The sequence below is a fragment of the Besnoitia besnoiti genome, chromosome XII, assembly GCF_002563875.1.
Source record: "Besnoitia besnoiti strain Bb-Ger1 chromosome XII, whole genome shotgun sequence".
NCBI classification, from domain to species: domain Eukaryota; phylum Apicomplexa; class Conoidasida; order Eucoccidiorida; family Sarcocystidae; genus Besnoitia; species Besnoitia besnoiti.
This window is the reverse complement of record NC_042367.1, coordinates 666032-693316: the sequence shown is the minus strand read 5'-3', so window position 1 is coordinate 693316 and position 27285 is coordinate 666032. Positions and strand designations below refer to the sequence as shown.

At 55.6% G+C, this 27285-nt stretch overlaps 2 protein-coding genes across 2 annotated transcripts; both read right to left on the bottom strand.

Moving 5' to 3' along the window:
* Nucleotides 1–596: 596 nt before the first annotated feature.
* Nucleotides 597–7369, bottom strand: BESB_022960 (DEAD/DEAH box helicase domain-containing protein; the record flags this gene model as incomplete). Its single annotated transcript, XM_029360998.1, has 9 exons — nucleotides 597–797; nucleotides 1473–1618; nucleotides 1940–2023; nucleotides 2531–2673; nucleotides 3070–3171; nucleotides 3648–5123; nucleotides 5533–5674; nucleotides 5967–6117; nucleotides 6605–7369. The coding sequence occupies 9 exons, from the start codon at nucleotides 7367–7369 to the stop codon at nucleotides 597–599; spliced, it is 3210 nt and encodes a 1069-aa protein (XP_029215813.1).
* Nucleotides 7370–10420: 3051 nt separating this feature from the next.
* BESB_022950 (nicotinate phosphoribosyltransferase) lies at nucleotides 10421–16735 on the bottom strand (the record flags this gene model as incomplete). Its single annotated transcript, XM_029360997.1, has 15 exons — nucleotides 10421–10498; nucleotides 10894–10974; nucleotides 11264–11422; nucleotides 11582–11719; nucleotides 12052–12123; nucleotides 12525–12645; nucleotides 12948–13047; nucleotides 13321–13375; nucleotides 13607–13708; nucleotides 14183–14377; nucleotides 14957–15027; nucleotides 15240–15301; nucleotides 15747–15885; nucleotides 16028–16104; nucleotides 16386–16735. The coding sequence occupies 15 exons, from the start codon at nucleotides 16733–16735 to the stop codon at nucleotides 10421–10423; spliced, it is 1800 nt and encodes a 599-aa protein (XP_029215812.1).
* Nucleotides 16736–27285: the final 10550 nt, after the last annotated feature.

Below are 27285 nucleotides of genomic sequence, written 5' to 3'. Positions count from 1 at the left end.
GTCTACGATAAAGCCCCGCCGCGGGTGCGCCAGTTTCGCGAAACTCAAGCGGCGGGCTAGGTCCCTGCGCGACTGTCGGTGCAACGACTCTACGACGGCACGGTGCAGCTGGTTCAGGTTCGAGAATTCGACATAAAATCGACTGCTCACTGGCGAGCGCTAACACGCGTTGCCTCAGCAGTGCGAGACGCTCGGAGAAAAGGCAAGCGGGTCAAGTCGTCCGGCCTAACGCGCATGCATGCACCCAGAGGGGTGCGTGTATAGGTGCTCTGCCATACACATATATACACATACATATATACATATATATGCAGCGAGAGGAACGCGCCTATCGACGCCATCGCATCGGTTCGCAGAAAGACGCTGCAGGAAATCTGTACTTAATGCTGAGCATCCTCGCCTGACGCACTTCGTTCACTCGCTCACGGGATGCATACACTCGTGAGTCTGTATATATATATATATATATATATATATATATATATATATATATATATATATATATATATATATTTATACATATATATGCATGCGTCATATGTATGCACAGGATTCCACGCCTCAGCGCGGGCCTGGTCCGCTAGACTCGCGTCCGTTTATCGTCGTCCCGGGCGGCTGCGTTTGCCTTTGTTTCCCTTTTTCACAATCATGATTGACCGATTTCGCGCGCCTTTGTTCGCGGCCTTGGTTTTCTGTTTCTTCATCCATTTTTCTTTGCCCTTCCGCGCCTCCTCCATCGCCTTCTTCTTGTCGTGGCGCAGACGAAGTTGCTGGTCGCGTCGGCGCTTCTTCGCAATCTGAGCGGCACACGCAGAAGTCAGAGCACACCGATCTCATGACACAAGCTGCGAATCGCCGCCCGCGTGGATCCCTCTCCAGACAGACGCGTGCAGAAGAAGAAGGATCAAGCGGCCCAAGCGCAAATAAAATTTTTATTATATTATGTAATCATATAACTAAACACTCAGAGAATCTGAGACATTCAAATTTTATCAGTAAAAAATTGGAATCTCTAAAACAATTAAATTCATCAAGAAAATTTTATAAATTTCTTTTTACTAAGAAACACGCTGCGCCCGCGATCGAACAGGTGCTGGAGACACATGCGCGCATCTACGCGGCTTCACGAGGCAGAAATCCATTTTACAGATCGAAGTGAAGGGCGAGAACGGAATGCATGCGCGACATCGCCAATGCCTTTAGGGTTTAGGGATCGAGAGTACCGCGCGCACTGCTGTTCATAATTCGAGCATAACGCTCCCGCGAAAACGCGCGAGAGATTCGCACTCCGCAGAGGCACTGGCTTGGACCGCCCTTCTGGCGAAGCACTCGAGATGGGAACCGCCCGTTCACCGATCTCCATATAAATGCGCTGACGAAAAACGAAGTACCTACTCCACAAGGTGAGAGAGCGAGAGCCACATGCAGCAGCGATGCAGAGGTGCGGAAAGAAGAGGAATTCTGCGGGTTACCTGCTCAACCGTCGGCAGAACCGATCCTGCTGCGCCGGCCTTGCCGTCGTGCGACGAGGAGGTCACAACGCCGGCTTGGAGTTTCTTGACGATACGCTGCTGCTTATGCGTCAGCTTCACGCCCTTCTGCAGTGCTTCTTGAATGCCTGAGCGCGCAATTCGCAAACATACAGACGCGAAAGAGCTGATGCAAAGACGCGAAAGCCGCGAGAAGACTTGAGCGGGAATACGTGCGACCCAACACACCTGCCGCACACGCAGACGGTCCCAAGTGCTGCAGATGCCACCGAGCACGTCTAACGATAACAAAAATTTGCGAGAACCGAAATCGCCCATGGCCACTGCCAGCAGCACAGAGACGCTCCACAGAGACAGCTCCCTCAGAGACGCAGGTCAAAAAAAGAAGGCAGCCCACGGAGAAAAAGATAAGCAGAGAGACACCTCGCGAAGTCGTCGCGTTAGCTTACCTTTATGTTTATCCGTGAATGCCAACAGGCGCGCAGACGCCGAGGCCGCCCCTCCGCGGGACGAGCCGCCCTCCGTATCGGAGTCTGAGAGAAAAACCATATTTGCATGTGCACGCAGGAAGGCGCTGAGATTCGTAGAATGCATACAATGCGTCGATACGAATATGCGGATGCCCCGTACGCATAGGCTGACACTGAAAACAGAGCCGAGGCGCGAAGGCGCAGGGGCGAAGGACAGAAAGCCACAGACTTCTAAAGAAGCAGACGCGCGACAGAGAAAGAAAAGCGGGTGTCTGCATGCAGCTCAGCAGAAGATCAGGCCGCAGACCAACAAGTGCAGTCGACCCGAAACACTCCCCCGCCACCGGCATGTTGCCACCGGAAAGAAAGCCAACTAGGCTGTCTCCACGCCTCGGCGTTCAGTACGCATGCGCTGCAGAAGACGCGCGCAGCACGTCCGCCGCGAAACCCGGACAGAGCCCAGTAGACGCCGAGGCAAGAGGAAGCAGAAAACTCCGCGCCGAAGACCCCCGCGCCAAAGAGCGACTTGTCGCCGCACACCCAAGGAGGCAAGATAGGCCGTCGACTCACCGGAAGAGTCGTCTCGCAGTGCAGCCGCGCCAACTCTTCGGGGCCCATTGGCAGACGTCAGGCTGGGGTCTTCTTCTTCGCCCACGCGTTGGATGCGGCGCTTCGTCTCGCGACACCACTGTGCGTATCGGTGGGCGCTGCTTCTAAAGAAAGCAGAGACATGCAGCGTCGCACATCGCCGCACCTTGAGCAGAGACGCATTTGCACGTGAGCGGTCCGCGCGCGAGACAACCGACGCTGGACCCAAACAAAGCGTGCCAATTGAGCGCATAATCGTCTGTCGATCTATCTATATGTAGTTGTACCTAACTAGTTATACCTATCCATCTCCATCAACGTAACTGTATACCTATATCTATACATAAAATAAGTCAATAAGCTGAAGAGACTTGCGTTCTGCGTGTCTAGCCCGCGCGACGGTGTCGATACAGGGTGCGCGGCAGCTGCAAAGTGGCCGTCGAGCTCGGTGCGCATCTTCGGGGGTGAAGGCACCTGCCCCTCGAGCAGAAAGCTCTTTTTCTTGCATTTCCTGGGCTTACGTCTTCTCCTCTTGCTTCTCCGTGCCGCGCTTGCGCTTGACAGCGCGACCCGTCGTGCTGTCAATCTTCATCATGATGTACTTCCTCTTCTTCGGATCCCATCTGCCGCACGCAGACGCGAGTCGAAAACAACCAACTGTATGCTCACCCGCCGCCCTTCGCCCGCGACGCCAGGCGAGCGATTCTCCAGGCGAAAATGCAGATGCGAATGCATAGGCGCGCATACATACATATACAGAGGCGAGCGAAACGCGAGGACGTGCGCTGCGCTGGTGACTCGGATACCAAATATCTAGCTGATCTATCTACCTATATCTATCTATATCTATATCTCTCTCTATCTGTGTATACATAGTTGCAGAGCTCTACGCATGCGTCCCTTCTTTGGTGGAGAGCCCAGCATGGAATAGAGTCACGCGGAGGTGGCTGAAACAGACCTCTAAGTGGCCCGGTTCATCACACACATCTATCTATAAATATGTATATGTATACATATATGTAGATATTTCTACCAGTAGTTATCCAAACAGATATATATATATATATATATGTACTTGTGCAGGCGTGTCCTTGCGTACCGTTGCTTTTCAGTTGATCGTTGCCGTTTCATGTCGTCGTTTTCGTCGGCAACGAGGTCCATGGCTGCTTCGTCGAGTTTGAGCATGGTTTCCTGGATTTTCTCTTTGCATTCGCCTTTCTTGAGGTCGAGGTAGAATCCACCCTTTTTCTTGATTTTCTCCGCCTCCTCGTCGTCGCCGTCCGCCCCGCCGTCTGCGGTCTCGCGCGCGTGGAGCTGCGCCAGCGAAAGGGCCTTCGCCTCAGCCGACGCGCAGGAGACGCCCATCTCTTTGGCGGCTCTGCGCAGTCGGCGCTTGCTCACGCGTGCCTTCGACATCCGCGGGATGCCGGCCGAGCGGGCCTCGAGCAGCGAGTCGATCGCCGTGGAGCTCGACGCCGCAGGCTTCCGCCTCAGCGGCGACGCGGCGCTCGCACTCAGCTCGCCGCCGCCGCCTTTTTTCGGCACTGTCTTTCCGCCTCTCGCGTCCATCTCGTTTTCGTCGAAGTCCTCCTGGTCAGATCCAGCCGCTCCTGCGTCGCGGCCTCGCACCCGGACGCGGCGCCCACGTCGGCCTTCCTCGCCGCCGCGGTCGCTCTCGTCCGCTTCGTAGCCGCTGGCTGCAGCCGAGCTCCCTCCCTCCTCCTCGTCCTCTCCGGTCTCGTCTTCCGGGAGATCCGAGTCGCTCTCCGGCGCCTCCTCCGCCTCCTCGCCCGCCGAGCGGCGCAGTTCACTGAGCAGCGAGCGGTATCGAAGCATTTCCGTCTTCTTATTGTGCATGCCCTTCATGACGTTCGCCGAGAGGACGCTGCCGCGTTCGCCGACCTTGGGTCGGTACCGCTGCAGACTCAGCAGCACCTCCCCTTGCAGCTTCGTGGCACTCGCCAGCGCGGCGGCCGCGCCCGCGTCCTGGGGCAGCGCCCGCTCGCCTCCGCCGGCAGCCTCCGCCGCGGTGCCGAACGGTGAGGCGTACGCAGGATGCGCAAATGAGGAGAGGAGCATGGCGCCACCGCACTGCGCCAGGAGATGCTTGGCTCGCTCGACGCTTTGACGCGACGCGGAGGGTCGCGTCTTGTAGTACATGACGTTCGCCGAAGCCGCGGTCTTCCCCGCGAGCGCGACGTCCTCATCTGAGTGCAGCAGGTTCTCGCAAAACTCCACAAAGGGATCCACCAGCGCCGGCGGCCCTGCCAACACGTAGGCGCCGCCCGCAGACGCAGCTGCCGAAGGCGAGGCTGCCGCAGACGCAGAACCAGACGGAGACGCTGCCGCGGATGAAGATGCCGTGCCGGGGGAGAGAGACGAGGGGGAGGAACCAGTGGAGGCGCATTCTTCGCGCTTGAGCGACGCGCGTTCATCGCTTGCATCCGCGTCACTATCCGAGCTCTTCGCTTCCGCCGTCGCGCACGGAGGCACCAGACGCCCGCCGAGGAAGCTCATCAGCTCGACTGCGTAGGGGAGATCCTCGGCCGTAACGAGAGACACCGCCGTCCCTGACCTGAGAAAAAGAGACGCAAAAAGACGCACCGAGTGACCCACCGTTTACTCCACGGATGCTGAGATGCATATGCAGGTGCATACATGCATGTGCGACGCCATCTACCTTCCACCTCTATACGCAGATCTGTTAAGCAATACAGCGCCTTGCGGAACAGCAGTAAGCCCCGTAGCCGCCAGGCCCGCGCTTCTCTATACCAAGCTGTACGGCAGCACGCCGATGACATCCTACATATATGTATATATATACATATACATGCATATCGCCATGCGTACAGTAAGCAGGCATTGAACGAGCGGCCGCGTTTTCCGCAGACTTGGGCGCAAATATCGCTTCTCCAAAGAGGACGGCAACGCTTTCGCCGAGCTGAGCAAGTTTCCGGCACAGAGCTTAGCCCTCAAGTTCTCACCTGCCAGCGCGGGCTGTGCGCCCTACACGATGAACGAAGAGTTTCGCAGAGGACGGAAAGTCGAAGTTAATCACAGACGGTAAAAAAGGGATATCAAGGCCTCTCGCGGCCACATCCGTGACGAGCAGAATCGAGATCTTGCCTGGAAAATAACACATGCATCAAAACCGCGCTTGGACGAGACTGAGGCAACCAACTGCATATATCTATATATATATGAATGCATATATACATATAAGTATATACATATATATGCCGCTGCTGCCGGACAGAGTTGACATCCACATCCACATACGTGAATATACATATATATATATGTACGCAGATGTACATATATATGTATGTGTATATGTATGCAGATGGATGTGGATACGCCCGCCTGGACAGCGTGCGAGCAAAACAGGAGATGTTGTGCCGCTGCGAGCTCCGCGTACCTTTTTTGAATGCGCCGAGAGTCTGAACTCTCTCGGCCTGATCCATAGCCCCGTAGATAACCGCCGAGGGAAATCCGAGACGCTCGCAGAAGCATTGCAGAAACGTCGCCTGGTGGCGAGTTGACGCGAAAACCATAACTTGTTCCCTTCGCTGCAGAAAACACGAGGCGGGCACATGCTCCCGGATAGATTGTCAACGGCGTCCGCAGACTCAACGGATATATGCAAAAAAATCTAAATATATACGCATGCACACAAGCAAGCATAAGAAAACGCTACATACGGATTTTCTTCTGCTATGCCCGCTCGAGGCAAAAACCGTCTCTTGCGTTCTGCACCAATAGGCGCAGCCCAGCGACACAGCAGCCCCCCCGCCCCCCCCCCCCCCCCCCCCCGCCCCAGCGAGTGGACGCGTTTCTGCATCAAGATTCATATATATTCTACAAAAATAGACGTAAATTAGATAAAAATGTATATAAATATGCAGATGGATGCGCTCCCAACACACCTGGTCGACCTGAAAGGAATATCCAACTGAACAAGAAGATATATATGAGTATATGTATATATATGTAAATAGGGGTTGGGCGGCGCAGGTGGGTCGCAGGTCAAGAGCCGGAGGGTCTGCTGTCGAGTACCTGAATGGTGCGTTTGAGGAGGAAGAGTAGAGTGGGGATTTTCTGGGCGGCGCGGACAAAGAGGAAGTCCATGCGAAGGTCGTCGCTGAGAGTACATTCTTTGTCGAGTCGCACGAACTCGGGGTCTCGCAGGCCGAGTTTCGCGAAGTCAATCAGAGCAGCGGGGAGCGTCGCGGAGACTAGCACAACCTGCTTGTTGGCTGGCAGCGCAGAGAAGAGGAGTGTGAGCTGGTCGCGCCAGCCCAGCTCGAAGATCTGATCGGCTTCATCGAGCACGAGGTAGGACGCCGTGCAGAGGTTCAGAATCTTGTCCTGAATCAGCTGGGTCCCGCGACCGACGGTCGTCAGGAGGATGTCGGGGTTCTTCGAGAGCGCCAGAAACTGCTTCGCGTAGTTCTCGCCGCCAAGCAGGCAGCACAGCCGCAACGAACTGTTGCGGAGGAGCTTGTGACTCACGCGGTGTATTTGCGCGACGAGCTCACGCGTCGGCGCGACCAAGACCGCGCGGATCCCGACGACTGAGCTGTGTTCGCCGAGCAAGTCGAGCAGAGGGAGCAGAAAACACGCAGTCTTCCCCGACCCCGTGCGCGACATCAGAATGCAGTCGCGCTGCCGCAGCAGAAGCGGAATCGCGCGCCGCTGAATCGGCGTCGGCTGCGAAAACCCGAGGTTCTTGATCGCCGCGAGAGACGTCGAGGAAGACAGCCCGAGCGCCTCAAACGCCGAGCCCTTCTTGCTCTTCTTCTTCCCCGAAGAAGACGCCATCTTGCGCTAAAAAGACGTACAAAAGAGACGGAGGCGACCCAAAAGGCGCGGGAATTCCTCCAGGAGAGACAACCCGTACCGCGGCGGCTTGCCCTCGGGCTCGAAGGCAAGAAACAGGCAGGGAACACGTAACGAAGGCGGACCTTTGACGAGAAGAAAGAGAACAGGACAGCCCCATAGGATAGAGGGACGGAGGGAGAAGACGAGAGGGCTGAGAAGCTGGCGAGGGGCGAAAGCAGGGAGGGCGAGAGGAGACACACAGCCCTCAAACGAGCCGCGCACGCTCGTCGACTCGAAGGCCCCTCAACCGAGTAGTCGCTCACGCGGGCAGCTGCTCACCCAGCACGGGGGTGAGTCGAGGATGGGGACGCCTGAGACAAGCAGCGAAAGAAGGGAGACATAGAAGACGCGAAAGCCTGGACAGGCTCGGGGGCTGGAGGAAGCAAACCGCGAAGCACACACGGCGGAAGGGGCGACGAGACTTGCCGCCCGTTTGCGGGCGCGCCAACGCGCAGTGGACGCGACAGACACGCAGCGCAGAGAGAGACGAGAAGAGCGAAAAAAGGGAGACGAAGGAGCCTCTCCGCGAGAGACGTGCCGCATGGTTCCCCTTTTTCTTCCCTGGAAAGAAGAATCAAATAATGGCGCCCGTTTCGCCTTTGCCTTCCGCTGCCAGCGTTCCGCGCTGGGTTACATGCATGCAACATGCACAGAGTGGAATGGGACTGCTGCGTCTTCGCGAATTCTTGTTCCCGCAAGTGGATTGCATCTCCAGAGGCCAACCTCCCAAAGCACTCGCGAGTCCTTCGGGACACGTATGTTTCTTTTTTCCACAACGGAGAGTTGCATCGCGTTCCTTGCCGGGCGCCTCCTTCCTCGGTTCAAGCAGTGCGGGGCTCGAGGACTGCGAGTCGGCAACGGGGCTACAGTAAAAGGAGAAAAAGCAGTTATCGGGAATATCGGCTTTCTCCAACCGCCCGGGAGGGTTGACCTGAGCAGCTTGGTACCTTCTGCTTGTTGTCGTCACCAGGTGAAAGATCTTCCTCTCGCAAGGAGCCGCAAGCGCGTCCGCGATGAGAGAAAACAGCCGGGGGGATCGAGGGTGCACAACAGAACGAACGGTTTCGCGCGAGGGGCCGGAGATATCGTCGTGTTTTCTCCTGTGGTGCGTTCCTCAGAAATCTATGACTGAACGTTTGGATCGCCTCTCGCCGCCGCAGACTCGCTTCACGATGTCGACGGCGAGGTTATGATGATGAGAAAACGAGGCTTTGAGAGGGGATACTGGATACTTCTGCTGTGCGAGTTGGCTGTGCTGAGTTCCTTCCACGACGAGGTAAAAACTTCACACAGATACCTCACACAGATGAATCGAGCGCCGGAGAGGCAAATCCTGCGAGAGAAAAACCAGTGAGAGCCGGGAGGGGCTCCGATAAAATCGAGATTCCTGCTCCTCTGGAATGATAGGAACAGCAACGCAGCAGAGAAGTCCACCCTGATGCAACTTGCCCTGTGCCTTCGGCGAGTCTGCTTGTGTCCTGAGTTACGCGCGATAAAAGCACGAGACACCCTCCACCGGTCCCTTTGTCTCCGCATGCTGAAACGCGAGTTGTCGGGTCGCTCAGGCAGCACTTCTCTCCTTGAATGTCTCAAAGGATGGAGCAATTCTCATGGCGTCTGCCGGCAGGCCCCTCGTCCTAACCCTGTAGGTCTTCGGTGTCCTCGTCCATCTCATCTGTAGAGGTCCCGTGCTGACCTCTCTCATCAGTATCACCGTCGGAATGTCCTTGTCTATCCGTGGCATAGAGACTACGAGAAATAGGCGAGCAATACGGCAGTGACTCTTCTTCTAAACGACTCACGACTCGCCGTGCACGAGACCCCAAAGCTGACGCCGACTCTGAAACCCCAAAACACGTCGACCGAACTGGAGATGCGGCGTTAGCAGCACTCCAGCTCGAAAACCTTCTGCTCTGGTTGTGTGGCGCGATGAGGCACTCGCCACCACACGCCGTAGAGAGACGGCATAGAGCTGCCAACGAGAGGTTACTCAGAAACGCAAAAGTCCTGAGATTCAGGCTACGCAGCAGACGCCATTCTGTATTTCACCCGACGCCGAGTTCTCCTGTTTCATTCGCGTTCGTCTCTCTACCGGTTCAGACTGACTAGTCTTTTGCGTGTTGGTCGAAGCGGGGTTGCACATCTGGCCTTCGTCCCCAGGGGCTCGATCCGCTTTCTAAAGTTTCGAAAACGATTCGTCAACGGCTACTAAGGCGTGTGCGGAGTTTCTTCTGCTCCCCTCGCTTATTTAGCCGTGCCGGTGGAACGCTGCTGACTGCGAAACTACGTTCGTGCTCTTCATCTCGGATCGTCATGAATTCAGGATTTTTACTAGGTCGCCACGTCCCTGCTTTTCAGTGTCTGCCCAGGTGCAACGCCCGCCCCGTGCGCGTGCTGTAGCCGCGCTTTGACCGGGTGCGAATCAGCCGCAGCCGGGTTTTTTCAAAAGAGAAATCGATCCCTTCGCCGCACGCTTCACAGACAAGTGGCGACACGACGCCGTCGGCGTCTCCTCCGTTGTTCCACCTGCCAGGAACGAAGGACAGCTCACCTGCCACTATACAATCACCCATGACGCCCCGTCAATTTTTGGCAAATTTCTGCTAGTAATTTTGAATCTTCTTTGTAGCTCAACAGTCGAATAGCCCCGGGCGAGACGTGAGGTGAATCAGCCCCTTTTCGGGTGCTTCGCTCCTCGGAGACCGATAGTTTCTTAGAAAATATTTACATTTCAGAACCCATGCCGCCGATCGCTCATGTCGGGTGACCGCACCGGCCTCCCGCAAGGATCCACTCGAGACTTTCGGCACGCCACGGCGCAGCACCCGCAATCGCCAACGAAAGCGACGTGCAGCTGTGCAGCAACCTGTTAGGATCCGCAGACTTCCAAGAGATTGACAGCCGTGCGCGCAGGCAGGACGCATCTGCCTCGACGCTCTGCTTCGCGCCTGTCGCCGATTCCCCCACAGAGGACCTGACTGGCTCTCGCGGTCACTCGTAGGTGCGGACTGGCGCAGTGTCTTGCCACATGCGGTGGAAACACGTGAAATACTCTTCGCTGGCGGAAACCTGACAAGCAGCAATCCACAGAACACGGTCGCGGCAAACTAAAACGCGACTCGCAGCCTATCAGCTTGGCCGAAAGCCCACCCTCACGCCCTCTATACTGAGCTTTATTTGGCTGCATCTATGTCCTACAGATTTCCATTTATATCCAATGGAAGCTACCGTTTTACTCCGTGTATACTACAAACGGGTATATATTTCTGAACCTGTAAGGTGCAACACCTAGTACGAGCAATTGCGGACCCAGCAAACACGTGAGAACCGCGCGCGGCTGTCGCACACGCGCCCACTGGCTTCCACGAGAATAAGCACTTCCTCCCGAGTTTCTCCCCCACATATGACCCACAGACAAAGGAAAAAAATCCGATATGCAGCTCAGCCAGCGGTAGCGCGTTTACCTTGTAGGGTGTGGGATTCACCAAGCGAGTCAGATCCTTCCGCAGCGACCGCAGCCCGCTCATACAATGCTGACGCGCCTCCTGTGTGCAGAACACAGTATTGATCCAGTCAAACTTCGACTTGCCTCGGGCAAATCGCAATCTAGATATATCGTATATTACAATAAATATATACAACTGTATATATTGGAACTACGGGACTGTATACAACGACAATCACTATCTACGTGAAAGCGCACCTCTGGATCAAAGCTGTGTACACATGAGTATACACTTGCAAATATACGGGCCTGCGCGGCAGCGACAGGAGGGGGGAAGTCCACGCTGAGAGTTGCGCGCGCGAGTGACAAGGTGAAAAGGGTTTCCGCACCTCTAGCGTGAGCGGCTCAGAGACTTGTTCGCCTTTGGAGATGTACTGTTGAAGCAGTCTCTGCACTTTGGTCGGAACGAGGAAGCAGCGCTTCCGGTCATCGTAGAGATGCCGACAGAAGATGCGCTGTCCCGCTGCGGGCGCCGCGTCCTTCGCCTCCTGTGCGAACGACACGTCACCCGCACACCACGACTGCATGTCAGTCTCACCGTGCGAGCCTCGGCGCATCTGTAGGAAATGCCGGAGTCTATGCAAATGCATATACATACACATACAGAGGCGCACGAATGTGCAGAGGCAGTTCACGTTTTTTCTCACCTGCATAAGATCCACAGCCGGAGAGCCGTCCTTGGTGAAGAGCCGGTACACTTCCTTCTTGCTCGGCAGCGACGCCTTCTCGAAGACCTGCGACACCTTCATCACCGGCTCGCCTTCGAGCTCGACCAGCTTATACACCTAAACACATACACATGCGTATATATGTACATATAAATGTATATATATGTATATGTATAGAGAGGGGCCCGTATGTGCGTAAGCCGTCACTGCGAGGGCGCACGAATTCAGCGCCGATGCCTTGGCGCATGCTGGCTGGTCTCCAGCGAGCTCTTGCTCCGTCGAGCCGAGTGGAACGCGGAGGCGCGAGCGCGCGCGCCTACGAAGAGGCGTTTGCAACCGCACGCGCCGGGCCTCGCTGTGAACGTGCACCGCAGACTCGCGTCCTTGTCGTTATATAAATCTATTGCTGCTTGTCAAGTTCCATGTTTCTGGATTGTGTGATTTCTTACCATGCCGAGAGCAGGCTGCGCTTGGCACGTCACGAGGTTCGTTCCCACCGCGAACGTGTCGATCTCGTGGCCCTGGTGCACAAAAACGCAAAAACGCTCGCGACTCACATTTCCAAAGCCCGCGCACACACTCTGCGGCAAGGGTTGGGTTTCTATGCGGGAAAAAGACTCAAAACACGCTCACAGCACCTGAGATTCACTCACATACGCGAGCGACCTTTTCGCGAAGGTTTAGGTTTCACAGTTATCCTGACGCGGCTGTAGCGTCGCACACCGCACATGATGCGGCAGTTGAATTGAGGGCTTTTGCAATATGCCCGCGCACTCATCCACGCAGTCATATACATATACGAGTGCGTACACCCCGAGTGAGTGAGCGCGTTCAGCCGCGAGCAGCACTCTCTGCTTATGACGCGCGTAATGGCTTTTCGCGAGTACGCCGCCCGCCCCAACGCTTCCCCTTTACCACTTACCTGGTCTCGCAGGGCTGAGATGATGACCTCATTCAAGTCGTTCGACGCTGCAATCGCCATATGCGCGAGCGAGGGCATCCCAAACGCTTCGGCAGCCTCTCTGAACATTCGGCGAACCTCCCTGAAGACAGCACGCGCCAACGCATCAACAGCAAGGCGGGGAGACTCGATGTGTGGGCGACTTCTGACCTCGACGCCAGCCTCTTCGAAAGACGGCTTACGAATGAGGGACTTGGATGCCGCAACTCCGAGTGTGGAACGCGAGCGCGGGAGCGCCGCGGAAAAGCGAGCAGAGGCGGCAACCGCCACGGTAAAAGGACATATCCTTCCAGACAGCCCATTTTCCGCCGTAGAAGACTCAGACTCGGAAGCCGGACTCTACGCGAGGACGCGCACACGCGACCGCAGTGCGAGTGCACTCACTTGGAAAGGTACGCCAGGTCTCCCGAGTCCAGGCGAATGCCTTTGGGCTCGTAGCCGCACGCGACGAGCGCCGCGCTGACGGCGAGCGCATTAGGCACCCCTGCAAAAAAGACCGCGACATCTCGCAGCTCTGGCAGCTGAAGATTCACGCGGAACTCCGGTCCAGAAGCGAAACGGCGGCACACGCGCAGCGACGACGCTCTAGGCAGGCGCGATCGCTGCGTGAGCAGTATCCCGCGTGCAGGTGAAGCGCACCCAAAAACCAAGCGTTCACGCAGAAATTCAGACTACGGGAGACAAAGCAAAACTGAGCATGACGGGTAGGACCCTCGGCGAGCCGAGTGGCAACAGTGGCATCGCTGCGTCTTCTCACCTGAGTACAGAGTGTCGTAGGTATCCACAAGCGCGAGGAACGCGTTCGGGAAGGTCTGCGGGGGAGCACGAAGCAGATGCGAAAGCAATCCAGGTGAAACGCAGAGCGCCTGGGACGAGGCGAACGCACGCCAGCCCACTCAGCACGGCTCGAAGTTCCTGAATCGGCGCGTCAGAGAAAACTTCAGACACCGAATTTCCTCCAGGCGCTCGCCTTTGGGGCCTTGTGAGGCTTTGCCGCTCTGTCTGCAAGTCGTTGCTCTGAACTAAGGACGTTAAGGACGTACCTGCGCGAAGGCGGTGAAGGCAGCGAGCTCGCCCTCATGCATCATTGAGTCGAGGCTCCTCGCCGACCACAGCTCGACGACTTTCTGGTGGTACTTGGCGACCTGCAAACACACACACAGGCACCCGTCCGCGTGCGCATCACCACCTGCGAGCACGACGCACCCGAGCAACGTCCACTGGAGGCGTTCCTCGCGAATCACTTCGCCTGAAGGCCTTTCCAGAGAGAGGCAAACCTACGCTGGACGCCGTCGCGATGATCAGTGCGCTGTCCATAGATGTCATCGGAAGCACAAAAGAACTTTCGGCTGGCGTAACTAAAGCCATTCAACATCTCAACAGGAGTCCAGCTCGCCGCATACTCGTGGGCTCCACGCGAAAAGCCTCGAGGTTCGCGAGCGAGCGCAACGGGGCCGTAGAGGCATGCGCAGCGTCACACACCAAGTGAAGCTAGGCTGCACGCTATACCTACCCAAATGGGATTCCTAGGTCCACATACACTGCCTTTTTCATTCTGTGCGATAGACTGACTTCGACGAGTTCTCCCCATGCAGGCGCGTGTCTCTTTGACTCCTTACCTGCTCGATGAGGTCGCCGCCAGTGCGACAGGGAATGGCCGCCACCGCATCGTGCTGTCCCCCGTCGGGCTGGGCAGAGCCGCTCGCCGGCGAGGGGACTGGCAGGTGGCGCTTGAGCTGCTTCATCGAGGAGAAAGAAGTGATGAACGAGTGCGCCATCGTCCCTCGCAACGGCATGCCAAACAAATACGCGGCCTGAGCACCACAAAGACCGACAGATCAAACGCGCCTCGCGCTGCGCCCCTACAGCGACAACGACGCGCAGGTCAGAGTCACCCAGAACGAAAAGCCCTGAGGAACGAGACCCGATTTAGGGCGCCTTCCGCGCAGGGAAAGATTTTTTTTCTTCGCGAAGGAAAAACGCTATCCACGGCGCACAGGATCACACGTGCGTGTCTCCTCTGAATTCAACCGATACAAGATTTCGACTTTGAAGCCCTGAGAGAACCCGTCTGGTTGCCCTGGTACGCATGGGCCTACGCTACACGAGCGAGAAAGCGTGTGCGCCTCCAAAACCCAACCGGCGGTGTGCAAGACGCATGAGCTTCACGAAGCCGTGACCGTTATTACGATTCAGCGCCTCTGATGCAGAGAGCCTCTCTTTTCCCCAGTTTCTCACCCTTTCTTCCCGATTTGTCACGACTCGGCAGGAGCTTTTTCGACGGCATGCCCCAGGTTCAACTCTGTTGAGTCGCCCTTTCACCCTCTTCGCAGTCTCCGCCCCTGTCCGCGCCTGAGTGCTTTCTCATTTGAACTTCTTTCCAGTTTTCTCACTTGAGTGTTACTGCTGCCGTCGAAGCCTCCGAGGTACGAATAGCGGCTTGCGCTCAGGGCGCCGTCAGGGCCTGAAGCGCGGAGAAGAAAAAAAGACACAGCAGCCATGAGGAGGACACTTATCGCCTTCCGCAGACGCCGCAGCCACGCCCCCGTCAACCAGAATGCACGACGGTGAAGCGGGGCCCACACAGCCTCCAGCGCCCAGTGCGCTGCTTGGAAAGCATCATTCGCATGCATGTTGTGTCTGCTTTCTCCGCCTCCCTACTCCAGAGTCGCTCACCCTGCGCTCGGCGAGCTCCGAACTCGAGCAGCTGCTTCTCCCAACCCGCAGCCAGCCGATACCTGCAGGCAGCAGCCCCAGTCACAACAAACGACTGCCTTGAAGCTGCATGAGCTAAACACCTCCGTCCCACGCGCGGTGTTTAGCTCATGTAGCACGCAGCACGCGGGAATCGCGAGAAAGCCTCGGCGAGTTGCAAAAATCGCGCAAGAGACGCGACGCCCTTCGAATGCCAGGCGCGGCCCGTAGCCAAAGCCCGAGCTCTACCAGCCGCAGAGTCGCCACGCGGATTGGGAACACCACGAATAACTGGGCGCTTCCCTTCTGTGCATCTAAGTTGCGATTATCGGTTATATATGTCGAACGCTGATTTTCCGGCTCGCAGTGAGTCTGCGTACGCCAACAGTCGCAGCGGCCTCCTGAAGGCGCCAGCGTGCGCCAATGGACAAGATCTCCAGGGCGATGTCCGCGGAGTCTTTGTAAAAATGTAATGCACGAGCAGCGTACCGCGCGGCGTTGGTGGCGACCAAGCAGGCAAAATTGAGGATGTTGAGCACCGGGGTCTCAATCAACTGGCAGATGGAGAGCGGACCCTCGATGCGCACGAGAGGCACCTTCGGGAAGACGATCGTGCCCTCAGGGATCGCTGAAAAAAAACAACGTCTGCCACTTCGTCTTCTGAGGGGAGCGACGAATTGATGCACCGAGCAGGCGCCGCAGGCAAAATGCGGAGGCGCGAGGCTGCTTCAAAACTGTCAACTCATTCCGCCAGCCAAAAGAGACCTCACCGTGCACGCTGAGGTCTGAGCAGTCCACCGAGCGGAGGTAGTCGAAGAACTCTTCAGGCGCGTGAGGGAACTGCGTTCTGGAGACAAAAACGACAAAGAGAGCCGAGCGAACAAGGTGTACAACTCATGATGCGAAAGCAGGCGCGTTTTTACTCCCATACTACTCCCTCTGCTGGGGTATCTTCCCGCGGCCTTCTGCGCTGGCCTCCTCCCCGCAGCAGCTTGCACACGCATGAGATGCAACACATACGTACACGCATACCTACCTACGTGTACCTGCATATAGACTGATAGAGACAGCGATGCAGACGTATGATTTCTGTCTTCGGACACGTGTGGGCGACTGAGTGTCGCTGACCTGAAGAAGTTGACGTGCTCGTCGGTGAAGCGCATGCGGGAAATGAAGTCGACGAGCTGCTTGACTCCAGCCATGACTGCGAACTCTCCCTGGAAAGGCGCCTTGCGGAAGAAGGTCTCAAAGACTGCATGCTGATTGTGTTTGCCGAGTCGCCAGTTGGCGAAAAGCATCGACAGCTGGTACCAGTCTGTCAGCATGAGCGAGGGCGAGCATAGCGGGAGCGAGGGCGACGACGACAGAGACAGCAGCGCGGGTTCGCGGGCGTCCTCCACGCCGTCTTCCTCCTCTCGCCTCTGCTTCACTTCGTTTCTACGTTCCTCCATCTCGCGCCCGTGCCGCTTCGCCGGCATCTTGAGAGACGACGCGAGGCAGCAGCGAGAAAGCGCGGGACACAGGATCTGCCAGCGGCACGCGTGCAACGCGTCCTCAACGAAACTACTCTACAGAGTGCGCGGCTAACGAGGCAGGAAAAGGCGAACTCGCCTTCAGACAGGCTGCTTCGAGGGCGCCGAAATCGCCAGAGGTCGGAACTCCCTTCTCGACGCGCAGCGCCTCAAACGCTCCGACTAAGGCTGCGACGCAAAGTGCAGCTGCTATCTCGTCGAAGCAGTTCAGGATTCCGCCCTCGCGACAGCCCTCGTGCCTGGCTAAGAGGATCTGGGGCCGGGGGCGCTGCGGCACACGCCACCGCGGCTGCTGCAGTTTGTCTTCAGTGGGCGAGCGGCGAGAAAGCAGGGCCCTTGGAGGAAGTCGCGTTCCGCCTCAAAAGAGGAAAACCGAGTAAATGAACAAGAGCCCCGCAGCGCGACGAAAAACTCGCCGCTCGCGTAGACACGCGCCGCAGCCTCGCCGTGCAGTCCGCGACGCGACCGTCCTAGAAGAATCGGAGGAGGCAGGAGGCCGCACCCGCAACCAAAGTACCGAAACGGAGCAACAGAATGAGAAGGAAGATGATGGAAAGAGCGAAGACATAGCAGCGAGGCAGTGAAGAAGAATGAAGGGCGTCCTCCCCCCGAAATTGAGAAAAAATGACACACCGGAGTGGACTAGGTGACGGCCGGCGGAGCCGACACGTCGGCGTCGAGGCGAGGAAGCAATGGACACGGAACAAAGTCAAGCAGCGATCGCCCTAAATGGAAAGGGTGACCAAAGGCACTCAACCTGAGTGTTTTGAGAGATGAAAATTCATAAATTGCCCTCGCTAGCGTCCCACACTGACTGGGTCATTCGGGCGCAGCGAGACACACGTGCTCGAGGCTCAGATAGGGAACTGGGAAAAATGCCGATGATCGCAGATCGTGGCAATCTATTTGTGTCTATATCACGTGAAGACTACCTGTATATCTCCTTTCAAAGAAGCTGTGCGAACGACGGAGGCAAAGCGACCACAGATCATTCGCGCGGCGCCTGGCGCGGAGCGCTCTTCGGTCAACGATGGCGCAGCGCGTTGTTTCTTGTCTCCCCCGCTTGGCTGCGTGAAACGGCGGCGCGATTGGTTCAGTTGGCTCATCGCGAAATTCCACACTGCAGGAATCCCCGTTTGGGACGGCCTCATCGCCCCGAAGCGTCAATTCCTCGATGCTCTTGCATGTGCACGCGTGTCGCGCCGCGGCTAGCCTTCTCTCTCCTCTTCCAGGCCACGAGCGGCACACGCGAAAAGCGGGGGGGGACTTGACAACTGGCTGCGAGCCGCCGCGCCCATATACTTAGCGTCTAGTCAGTTTTCTTGAGCGCATACTGCTGGGTACGCAATGTAAGCTTGAAAAGCAGACTCACTTCTGCCACTATCTCAGAGGTACGTGCACCGATCCGTAGCCATCCGTCGACAACCTTGCATCAGCGGGCGAGATACCGCCAGAGTTCAGGCGCGAGGCAAGGGGAAAGAAACCCTAAACGATTTGTGCGAGAGGGAGGGGCCGAAGACGCAGAGACGAGGAAAGGAAATTTCAGAGAAATGCGGCTATTCGCGAATCTATTCATAATTCACTGTGTCCCGCCCCCCCCCCCCCCCCCCCCCCAATGGGCACCCGCGCTCAGAAACGACGGCTTGCAGCCCTAGAACACGACGCCATACTCCGCTGCGGAAATAGCTCTCCAGGCCTCCAGTTTGGCACTGTGTGTGTCAACTCACTGAAGGCCTAGTCAAGGACTGTGCTGGCATCTCAGGGCGTCGCTATGAGAGTTACTCGCACAGTTCCGTGGAAGCGAAAGGACACAGAAAGATCCAGGCTTGAGCTACAGGTGGCATTCACCCTCCTGGTGCCGCACACCAGATCTGAAAGCAACTGTAATTCCCAGCTGGTGGGAAAGTGCCTTTCAATGGAACAGAACGAGGGGGGACTGACGCGGGCTCTGGCTGAAAAAAACGTACACGTATCAGCAGGAGCAGCGGTGGGCAGAATGAGTTCCCGTCCGTTGTGTGCAGCAGACGTGTTTCTGTAGGCGCTCTCATAGAGGTGAATTGGCAATGGAGTGGGGGATCCCAGATAGCACGCGACACGAGGCGGCTTCTTTTTTCTCGTCTGTAGAGCTGACTCTACGGGCGTAGTTGCTCTCTTGCGTGATGCACCAACGCATGTGGGTAGGGACTCACATAATTCGCTCCTAGAGATAGAAACATGTAGGTGACTACCTACACGTCTCTGTCTCTGGGGACAGACATGTGCTACCATGTTGCCTCTAAAGGCATGTATGCCTATCACAACTTAGAAAGGAAAAAAAGAGGGACATCAGAGTCCGAAGGATTGCAACGCACAATGCCATCAGCACAAGAAATGCCACAGCTCCGCGGTAGCCTTCTCCTGCCCAGATGTCTTTAGCCTGGTGCGCAGCCAGACTGCCTGCCGCTCTGCTGCGGGCTGGACTCAGAACAGGGGATTCTGCGAAAGAAAGGCATTTATGCGCGAGTCACGCAAGCGGCGAATCCATAAGAAATAAATCTCTTCATAGGCAATGAGTGACGAAGAGTGACGACTCGATCGAAAGTAGCGGCGAAAGCTGCGGCTTCTGTGTCACGTAGTGCACAACCCTGACGAAGGATCCGTCGATGATCTTACATAGCTTTGTCATCATATTGAACTTGTAAGATCCAGGGGAGGTGGTTTCAAGCTCTAAATTAGATCTGAGATGCGCTCTGAGCTAGTAGACATCTGCGGAGGGACTGACGGAGACCGCTGGACTGGCTTCTACGTAACGCGTGCCTTGATAAATAGCGTGGGGACGCCGACCAACCATGTCGGCTGAAAACGCGCAAGGGAAACACAGACATCTTTTTACGTCTTCAGAAGCATTCCAGCCTGCCCCCTCTGTGCTGGGAGTCTTGCAACGGATGTCTATAAAATGTTTGATTCATGCGGGGTTACCCGGCTTCTCGGATGTGTCTTCCGCCGCCCATCGCTCACCCCTGACTCGGTGCCTGTAGGGTCCTCTACTCTCAGCCAGCGGCCGCCGGGAAGGGCACGAAGACAGCGAAGCATCTTTTTCTGGGTGCGTGGCGTGTGCTCTCTGCATGTCACTCGTCGATTTTTGCAAGCGCGGGAACCGTGCCTCAAAGTCGCTGTGTCATCTGGGTTTTTACGCGAAGCATCGTGGCGGCGTTCATGTACGCTGGTCCGGCGGTGTGCAGGACTTCTGGGCTTCCCAGCTGACGTAGTGCGAATCTTGCGCGGGAAACTCTCCGCCGCCACGTGGCTGAGGCTGAGAATGCTCAACTTTCCACTTTTGCTCACATGGAAAGATGACGCGCACCACTTATCCGACTTGAGTGTTGAGTTTGTGGCAACTCCTGCGCACATTAAGTTCTCATGAAAAGGAGCGTTGCGTCGTCTTTTGCGCACGGCCGGCCTTATTGTCTGGCTGGCACTGTGATCTGTAGCCGTCCGTGGCTTGTAAGCTCCGTTGTTAGATTTCGGGCGGTGCCGCTTGTGGCCTCATGCGAGCGGGCTTCGTGTGTCTGCAGGGGAGGAGCATCACGCACGTGTGCGTGGATGCCCCTGGTAGCCTCGCCAGGGTGTTGGTCTGCCGTAGCAGAGGATAGATGCAGTTCTCCGAGAATGCTGTTCAGTGGTCCTGCGAATGAGACCCATAGCTCACGAGTTTGTAGCTCCCGCTCTCCGTTTCCAAACCCGAAACGCAGCAGCAGTCGCAACGGCCTCTCGGTCTTGCCGCCGTGAACCCGCCCACGTAGCCATCGCAGCTGGGTTGCCACTCCCGTCTTTGAGGAGTATCCGACACGTGTAGCTGGAGTCTTCCCCGCACGGTCGAGGACGCACATGTCCTCCTCTATGGCTTTACAGTGCCGCAGGCTTTGACTGAGTCGATGTCGCAAGTGTCGCTGCCGTTCGCTTTGGTTTTACGGGTGCCCGGTACAGGAACGCCGCCCTCCAACACTGATGCGCACACTGGGGTCACACTTGCGCAATTGAGCGAAACTCTGGACTATGCAGAAGGCCCCTGCAACTGCCTCTGGGTCGGTTAGAGGAGGCGTGCATCCGGGTGAACGGGGAAGCCGTCCACGGGTCGGGAGTTCCAAGGAATCGAGACCCAGATACGCTTTGAGTAGCCGAAACCCACCTGGAGATGAAACAAGAAAGAGTGGAGTTGAGCTGAAAGGAGGGCCTCACTTCTTTCCCATTCCCAGTATCTCTCTCGTCTTTTTTTTCGCATGTCATTTCATCGCGTGTTTGGCCTGTCACTACGTGTGCACCGGTAAGGAATAGTAGCATGACGAAAGGATATTGACGATGAATCAACGGCTCCCGCGGCTGCATCGAAGCGCCGGGTTTGTGTCAGTCCTCGTTGTCGCCAATCCAGGTTGAATAGGCATTTGCTCCCCTTGTTTGTTTTGCTCGATATTGGTGACGTCACCTTCTGTTTACACATGTCTTGCGCTTCCGTCCACGCGCGTAACTTGCCGGTGAACTCTCTTGCACGTGAGAGCCGATGTTCGGGGTTTATTGCAACATTTCGTTTTGCTTTGCGTGTTTCCCTCAGGTGGACACAGCGGCGGGCCTTCGAGGGCACCTGACCTCGAAGATCCCCGAAAATGAACGCCATGTAGAGAACAAGCAAGGGAGCGGGATAAGATTCAGTTAGGGACGCTAGTTCACCGTCAGATGTAATACGTGAGCTGGGTTAAGAACGTCTGGAGAGCACACAGGGCATCAAGTTGAAGGAGCGCCTGGGAATAAGGAGACGAGATCCGGAAAGCCGACGTCCGCGGGAGAGCGAGCCGCCGAAGATGAAGATTCGAGACAGCATCGCGCAACACGGTATACAATGCAGAAAGTCCAACGCACACGGACCATAGGAAATGCCTCTCATATGCACGAGTCCAGACGGTAGAGAAATACATGGGGGCAGAGACAGCAACCAAGCTGAAAAGGTGGATCAGTGGATTCCGCGACATTCAGCGAGTTGCGCGAGGATACTGAAACAGGCATTTGGTAGACATGCGCCCAGCAGATATCGACGGAACGAAAGGGAAATGGACAGCACCTGCCTGAGGCCATATCCGAGCCAACGGGTCTCAACCCTTAAAGCGACTCGGCTGCTTTATCTGCCCATGATTTGGGTCCTCATCGTGAATCCAGTTTGCAAAGGTGAACAAGAGAGCTGCCGGGATTCAACGTCCTAAGACGCAGGCTGGCCGACTCCCAGGGGGCCTACCTTCGAGTGCTTTCCGAGACAATTTTAAAAAGTAAATTAGCTTTCTGTTTATTTTTAATTTATTTGTAAAAATAGATGTAATAATCAAAAACCATTTTTAGATTTTTTAAGAAAGATGTTTTACATATAAAATTCTTATGCTTATTGGAAGAAGGTTTAGTAAAATATTTTTCTAATATAATTTGAAATTTTAAAAGATTTAAACAGTACTTTGTGAACCAACGTCGGCGAAGACTCTTTGCTGCGACGGATGGCTCAGCGGAGCCTCTCTTGTAAGTGTCTGGCGTGCGATGTGTTGCTGCTTCCGAGGTTGCATCAGCCTCTTCGCAGTCGTCGCAGTTATTCGGTACGCCTTCTGTGAAACACAACCGTTTCTTCGCCTGGGGCAGGAGGAGGCGCCGACGGGTGAGTTGCAGCACCTCTCGCGTTTCACAATTCGTCATCCATGTCTCGCGGACACACTCAGCCTTTGTCTTCTCACTCTCCAGGGCAAAAAAAGAACTCCGCCGATGAGGCGCGTTCAGTATAGGTGGACTACGGAGAAAGTACATACAAACATGTATAACTTTTCCTGGGTTCGCCAACGTCCATATCCAGTTAAAAGTACATACAAACATGTATGACTTTTCCTGGGTTCGCCAACGTCCATATCCAGTTACCACAGGTGAGCGTCGTGCTGAATTAACAGTTGCCTTCAAAACGTCTCAGGAAGAAAACTCAATGTCTCTCGCTCTCAAGTGGAGCGAAATTGCATTCCAATTTTACCCGCGTCGCAGAGAGAGCGTTCGTCGAGTCCAGAAACAGAACGAGTACCTCCGCACAGAAACTTCGATTCTGCGCGACGAGGTCGAGAAGCGCGAAGCTTGCATCACCTCCACCACAAGACTCTGTGTGCCAATTTATCCCTGGTTCACCGACGCCTATCGATCAGCGTGCGGCCTTGCTCTCGAGGATACCCAGCGTGATAGAGCAAATGAGCAGCAACCGCAGTTCCCGATTGCCGTGAACAGAGACACGAAGTTGAGGTAAGGGATTCCGAAGCCTTTCAGGCAAGTCATGTCGTTGAAAAATCGATGCATAGCGGAGAACGGCACGATTGTGTCGAGACGGCCTTTCGGTACTGTCATGCTGTTACATACGACTGTCCGTCTTCCAAAGAATCGGGCTACAGATCACACCACGTTCACGACCAGGTACGCGGTCATGAGAGCACTCTCACGATGTTGAACACTCGCAAATGCACCACACGCTTCAGAAGTACATCGGAACGCTGAAGTGATATCTCTAATTATTTGGAGTATAAAGGTAACTCCACCTACGAAGCTGCCAGCATCACCCTGAAATAGGGCCTCCGCTTGACAAAGCGTCCGGTCGTGTCACAGTCTACCTCCGCGGAACCAGCGCGACAGCGAATAAGAGCAATTGGCCTCACGAAAAAAGGATGTGTGATTTCCGACCGTACGAAGAGGCTCAACCTATTGCATTCCGAGTATGCAAGGGGCACTGTGCGCGGAGCGTATGTGCTTGCTGTAGAGAGCTCAAGGGCCTGGAGGTGGAGAAGAACGAACTGCAGAAGGAAACGAAACACTGGAAAGAGGAAGCAACATCCATGTGCGAGAAGTTTCGGGACCTCGAGGACGCTTTGGCAGACGCGTGGAGGCACACACAAGAGGCTACCGACGCAGCAGAGAGCGAGAGAAGAAGCTGCGCAGTGCCGATAAGATGCCGAGTAAGCGGAGATTGTAATGAGCGCACATTGTTTTTTATGGTGGCAGCCTGAGTCGGGGTTAACAGGATGTGAAGTAAAGGAGACCACTGACATGGAATGGCCGGGAGGAGACTCGCGAGCAAGAAACATGAGGCGGACGTATGTAGACCGTGTTAGCGCGCTTATCGCTTTTGTCTCTCCAACCAAAACACAAGAATGAAGGAAACCGTCGCAGTTCGGAAAAGCCGCTCGCAAGGTCATCGTAGCGCCATGACACCGTAAAACAAAATAAACAAGCTACGTGAAGGCGTGGTATTAGACGAAACGCCATCCATCGGGTGCCGTTGCCCCCCGGTAGTCGCCGTTTGCTATCGTGTAGACCCTCGCTTTCACTGGTGTCGCTTTTGCTTCGAGGTGCGCTCAGGCGTGGGCGAGCAGATGGTGAGAGGCTCTTGGAAGATCGGCAGAGGAGCTGGATCAAAGAAGTGTCTGTTCACCTCGCGAAGATTCAACGCCTTGAGAGAGACAACACGCATCTGGCCTCGTCGCTACACGCTCAGGCCTTCAGGAATTCCTAGGGCGCGTCGTCTCCGCTCGCACCGGCAGTGTTCCCCCTGCGGGGTGGCGGTGGAGACGAGAGGCCCGGCGGCCCCTGCGTCGGTTGCAAGTGGAAGGAGAACCAGCTATCAGATCTGAACCGGAAACTGCAAGCAGCAAGACCGCGAGCCAGGGAGATGAAAAAAGTCGTTCGACGGTGCAGAACTGCCGGAAAATCCTCACATGGTACATAGGGTGGCACTACCCTATAAAACTCGGCGAATGAACGGACGGAAAACGCAAAACATGGCACGACTACATCGCCACGCGGCTGGGAGAAAAAACAACAGGGAAACACAGGAATAATAACGTCCAACGGGAAGCGAGGGACACGACACATCAAAAGAGTGGAGGCGCCGCTTTGCCACGGGGTCGTGGACAGCAGATAAAGGGGGGGGGGGGTGGCAAACCGTGAAGGGTACAAATCACTGCATTGTGCAATGTCGTATGGTGTGCCTCGTTTTTCGATAGCACCTGAAAACGGCAGAAGAGGCCACCAAGCTGCTTCAGTGGGCGCTTCAGCTGCAACAGCAGCAGCTGACGCAATTGCTTCTCGCCTACGCTGCAGTTTCAGCGCAACCGGGCAACACATGCGCCTTCTCACCTTTCCAGGCGTCATCCACACCGTCGCCCGCTTCATCCTGTATTTCCCTACGAGTGTCGACTTCGCCTTCAACGTCTTCCGCTTCATCTACTCCCCTCCATAATGCTTCTCTCTCTGAAGCGGCTTCCTCGCTTTCCGAACATTCCCACGCAAAGCATCGGGTCTCGTCTTCTCTTTCTCCAGCGACATTTCCAGGCTCCTTCAGTGAAGCTGTTAGAGACTCACCGCTCCAAGACGGTGAAGCATAGAACTTTCTCGTCACCACACAAGCTCTGCTCGTCTCTCTTGGCACATCCGTCACTCCGTTTTCCTCCCGTTCGCCGAAGCACACGGATGAGGGAGAGCAGGCACCAGGCGAGGCAGAAAAGACAGAAGGCGCCCTTACTCGTTCGCGCTTGAAGAGCGGAAAGAGGTGAACCAAGGGGGAGGGTGCCGCTTGCAAGGCACGCGCTTTTTCAACAGCATTGCGGAGCTGAGCGAGGCCGAATCGATATCAACGATGAGGCGACGATCGACGAGAAAGCGTGGAGTGCGACAGGAGCGCCACAGGCGGGAATCAACCCAACAGAGGTGAAAATGCGGCCGGCCGAAAACGAGAACTTGAGGGAAAGGGAAAGGCAGTCAGCAGAGGGAGACCCCCATTGAACAAATGACGAGGAAAATGCCGGGGAGGTCATGTTTGAAGGGAACATGTGTAGCGAGAAGACGACGGTAGACACGGCAGATGGAGCAATAGGCACAATGGAAAACACCGAAGGCCGCAAGGTCGGAAACGACACTCATCCATGCGAATACAGCATCCAAAGATTTACAGTATGCGTTACACGAAGACGATGTGGTTCACGACGAAGCGGAAATGATAGAAGCGATCGTCGATGCATGTATTGCCAAATAGCGGAGTCGTTGAACCAGCAAAGCACCGGAAAGGGAGATGGCAGCAACGGGATGTGCGACGATGGAGCAGAAAAACGGGCGAGCAAAAGTGAATACACAGAGCAAACTGCATTTGCTCGTTTCTCTACACCATCCAGGGACGTTGGTGCTCGCCCTTGAGCGACCCAGGGTGTCTCCTTGTCCTGCGTCCGCGGACGCACACGCCGCGACGCCGGGAAAGCAGCAGACCCCTTTGCATCGTTTTGCTCTCTTAATGCCGGGTCAATGCCCCTCGCACCTTTGCGTTTTGTGGGACCCTGAGAAGCTCTGTTGTCTGCGCCCGCGTCTCCTCACTCTCATCCTTTTCTCCTGGCGCCGGGATTTCCCACACGTGCGGAAGCTGTGCCCGGGGCGTCGCCCGGTCCAGTGACAGACACTTCAGCCGTGCCGCCAAGGCTACTGATTGCTGGAAACCCCTCGAAAAGCCGAAACCTCTAAAGCTCGAGCGAGCTTTACAGACATGCAAAGCCACAGCATGGGACAAAGGCCCTCGTTGGCGAAGTTCAGATCGACTGAAAGCAGAAAGCTCATAGCGAAGCGCGCACAGACTGACAGCTGTCATCTACTGTATTGGTGTGGCACCTTTAGATTTCCCAACAGACCGGGGGCGTGCTGCGCAGCGAAAGCTGACAACGTGACAGAACTAAAAAGTGAACATCCGTACGAATAGGCAAACTATCCAACTTGCTCATTCGTGAGGAATCCATCGCTATGGAGCACCTCATGCGTGAGTATTTACATATATACATATATATATATATATATATATTCGGTGGGCGAGATCAGTGTATGGGACGCACATCAACAAGCAGGCGTATGCAGACAGGGCGTTCGTCGAGGCCGGCTTTTTTCTACTAAGAGCTACCAGCAACTAGGCCCTTTTTGAGCGAGGCGCTACGCGAGAGAAAGGGCCTTAAATGTTCAAGGCCGAGAAGGAGAGGCAGTGCCAGACTTTGGAGTCCCGCTTGAACAGTCGAATTTCGTCACACTCGCGTTGATCAGATGTCGCGAGTGACACCAGGGACCAAATCAACGAATGTGCGAATACAGGTTTAAATTGTCATGAATTCGAATTGTGTCCATCCCACACACTAGCATCACACGTACGGATGCGTGGAAAACCTGACTTGCACGTAGACGGTTGGAGCATAAATATGCTTCGGAAGGCGAGTAATCCCCCTGGACAAACGAAAAGGCAAAAGATGCATTTCTTGACAGGCAGACACTTCTTCCTACGGGGTCTAGCGGAAAAGCGACAAAATTCCACACATGTAAACGTGCTTTCGCTTGCTATCATACATGAGCATGCATGCATGCATTCGCGTGAAGTGGAGGTAGGTTTTACACGCGTGAATGTACATATATATATATATATATATATGCATACATGC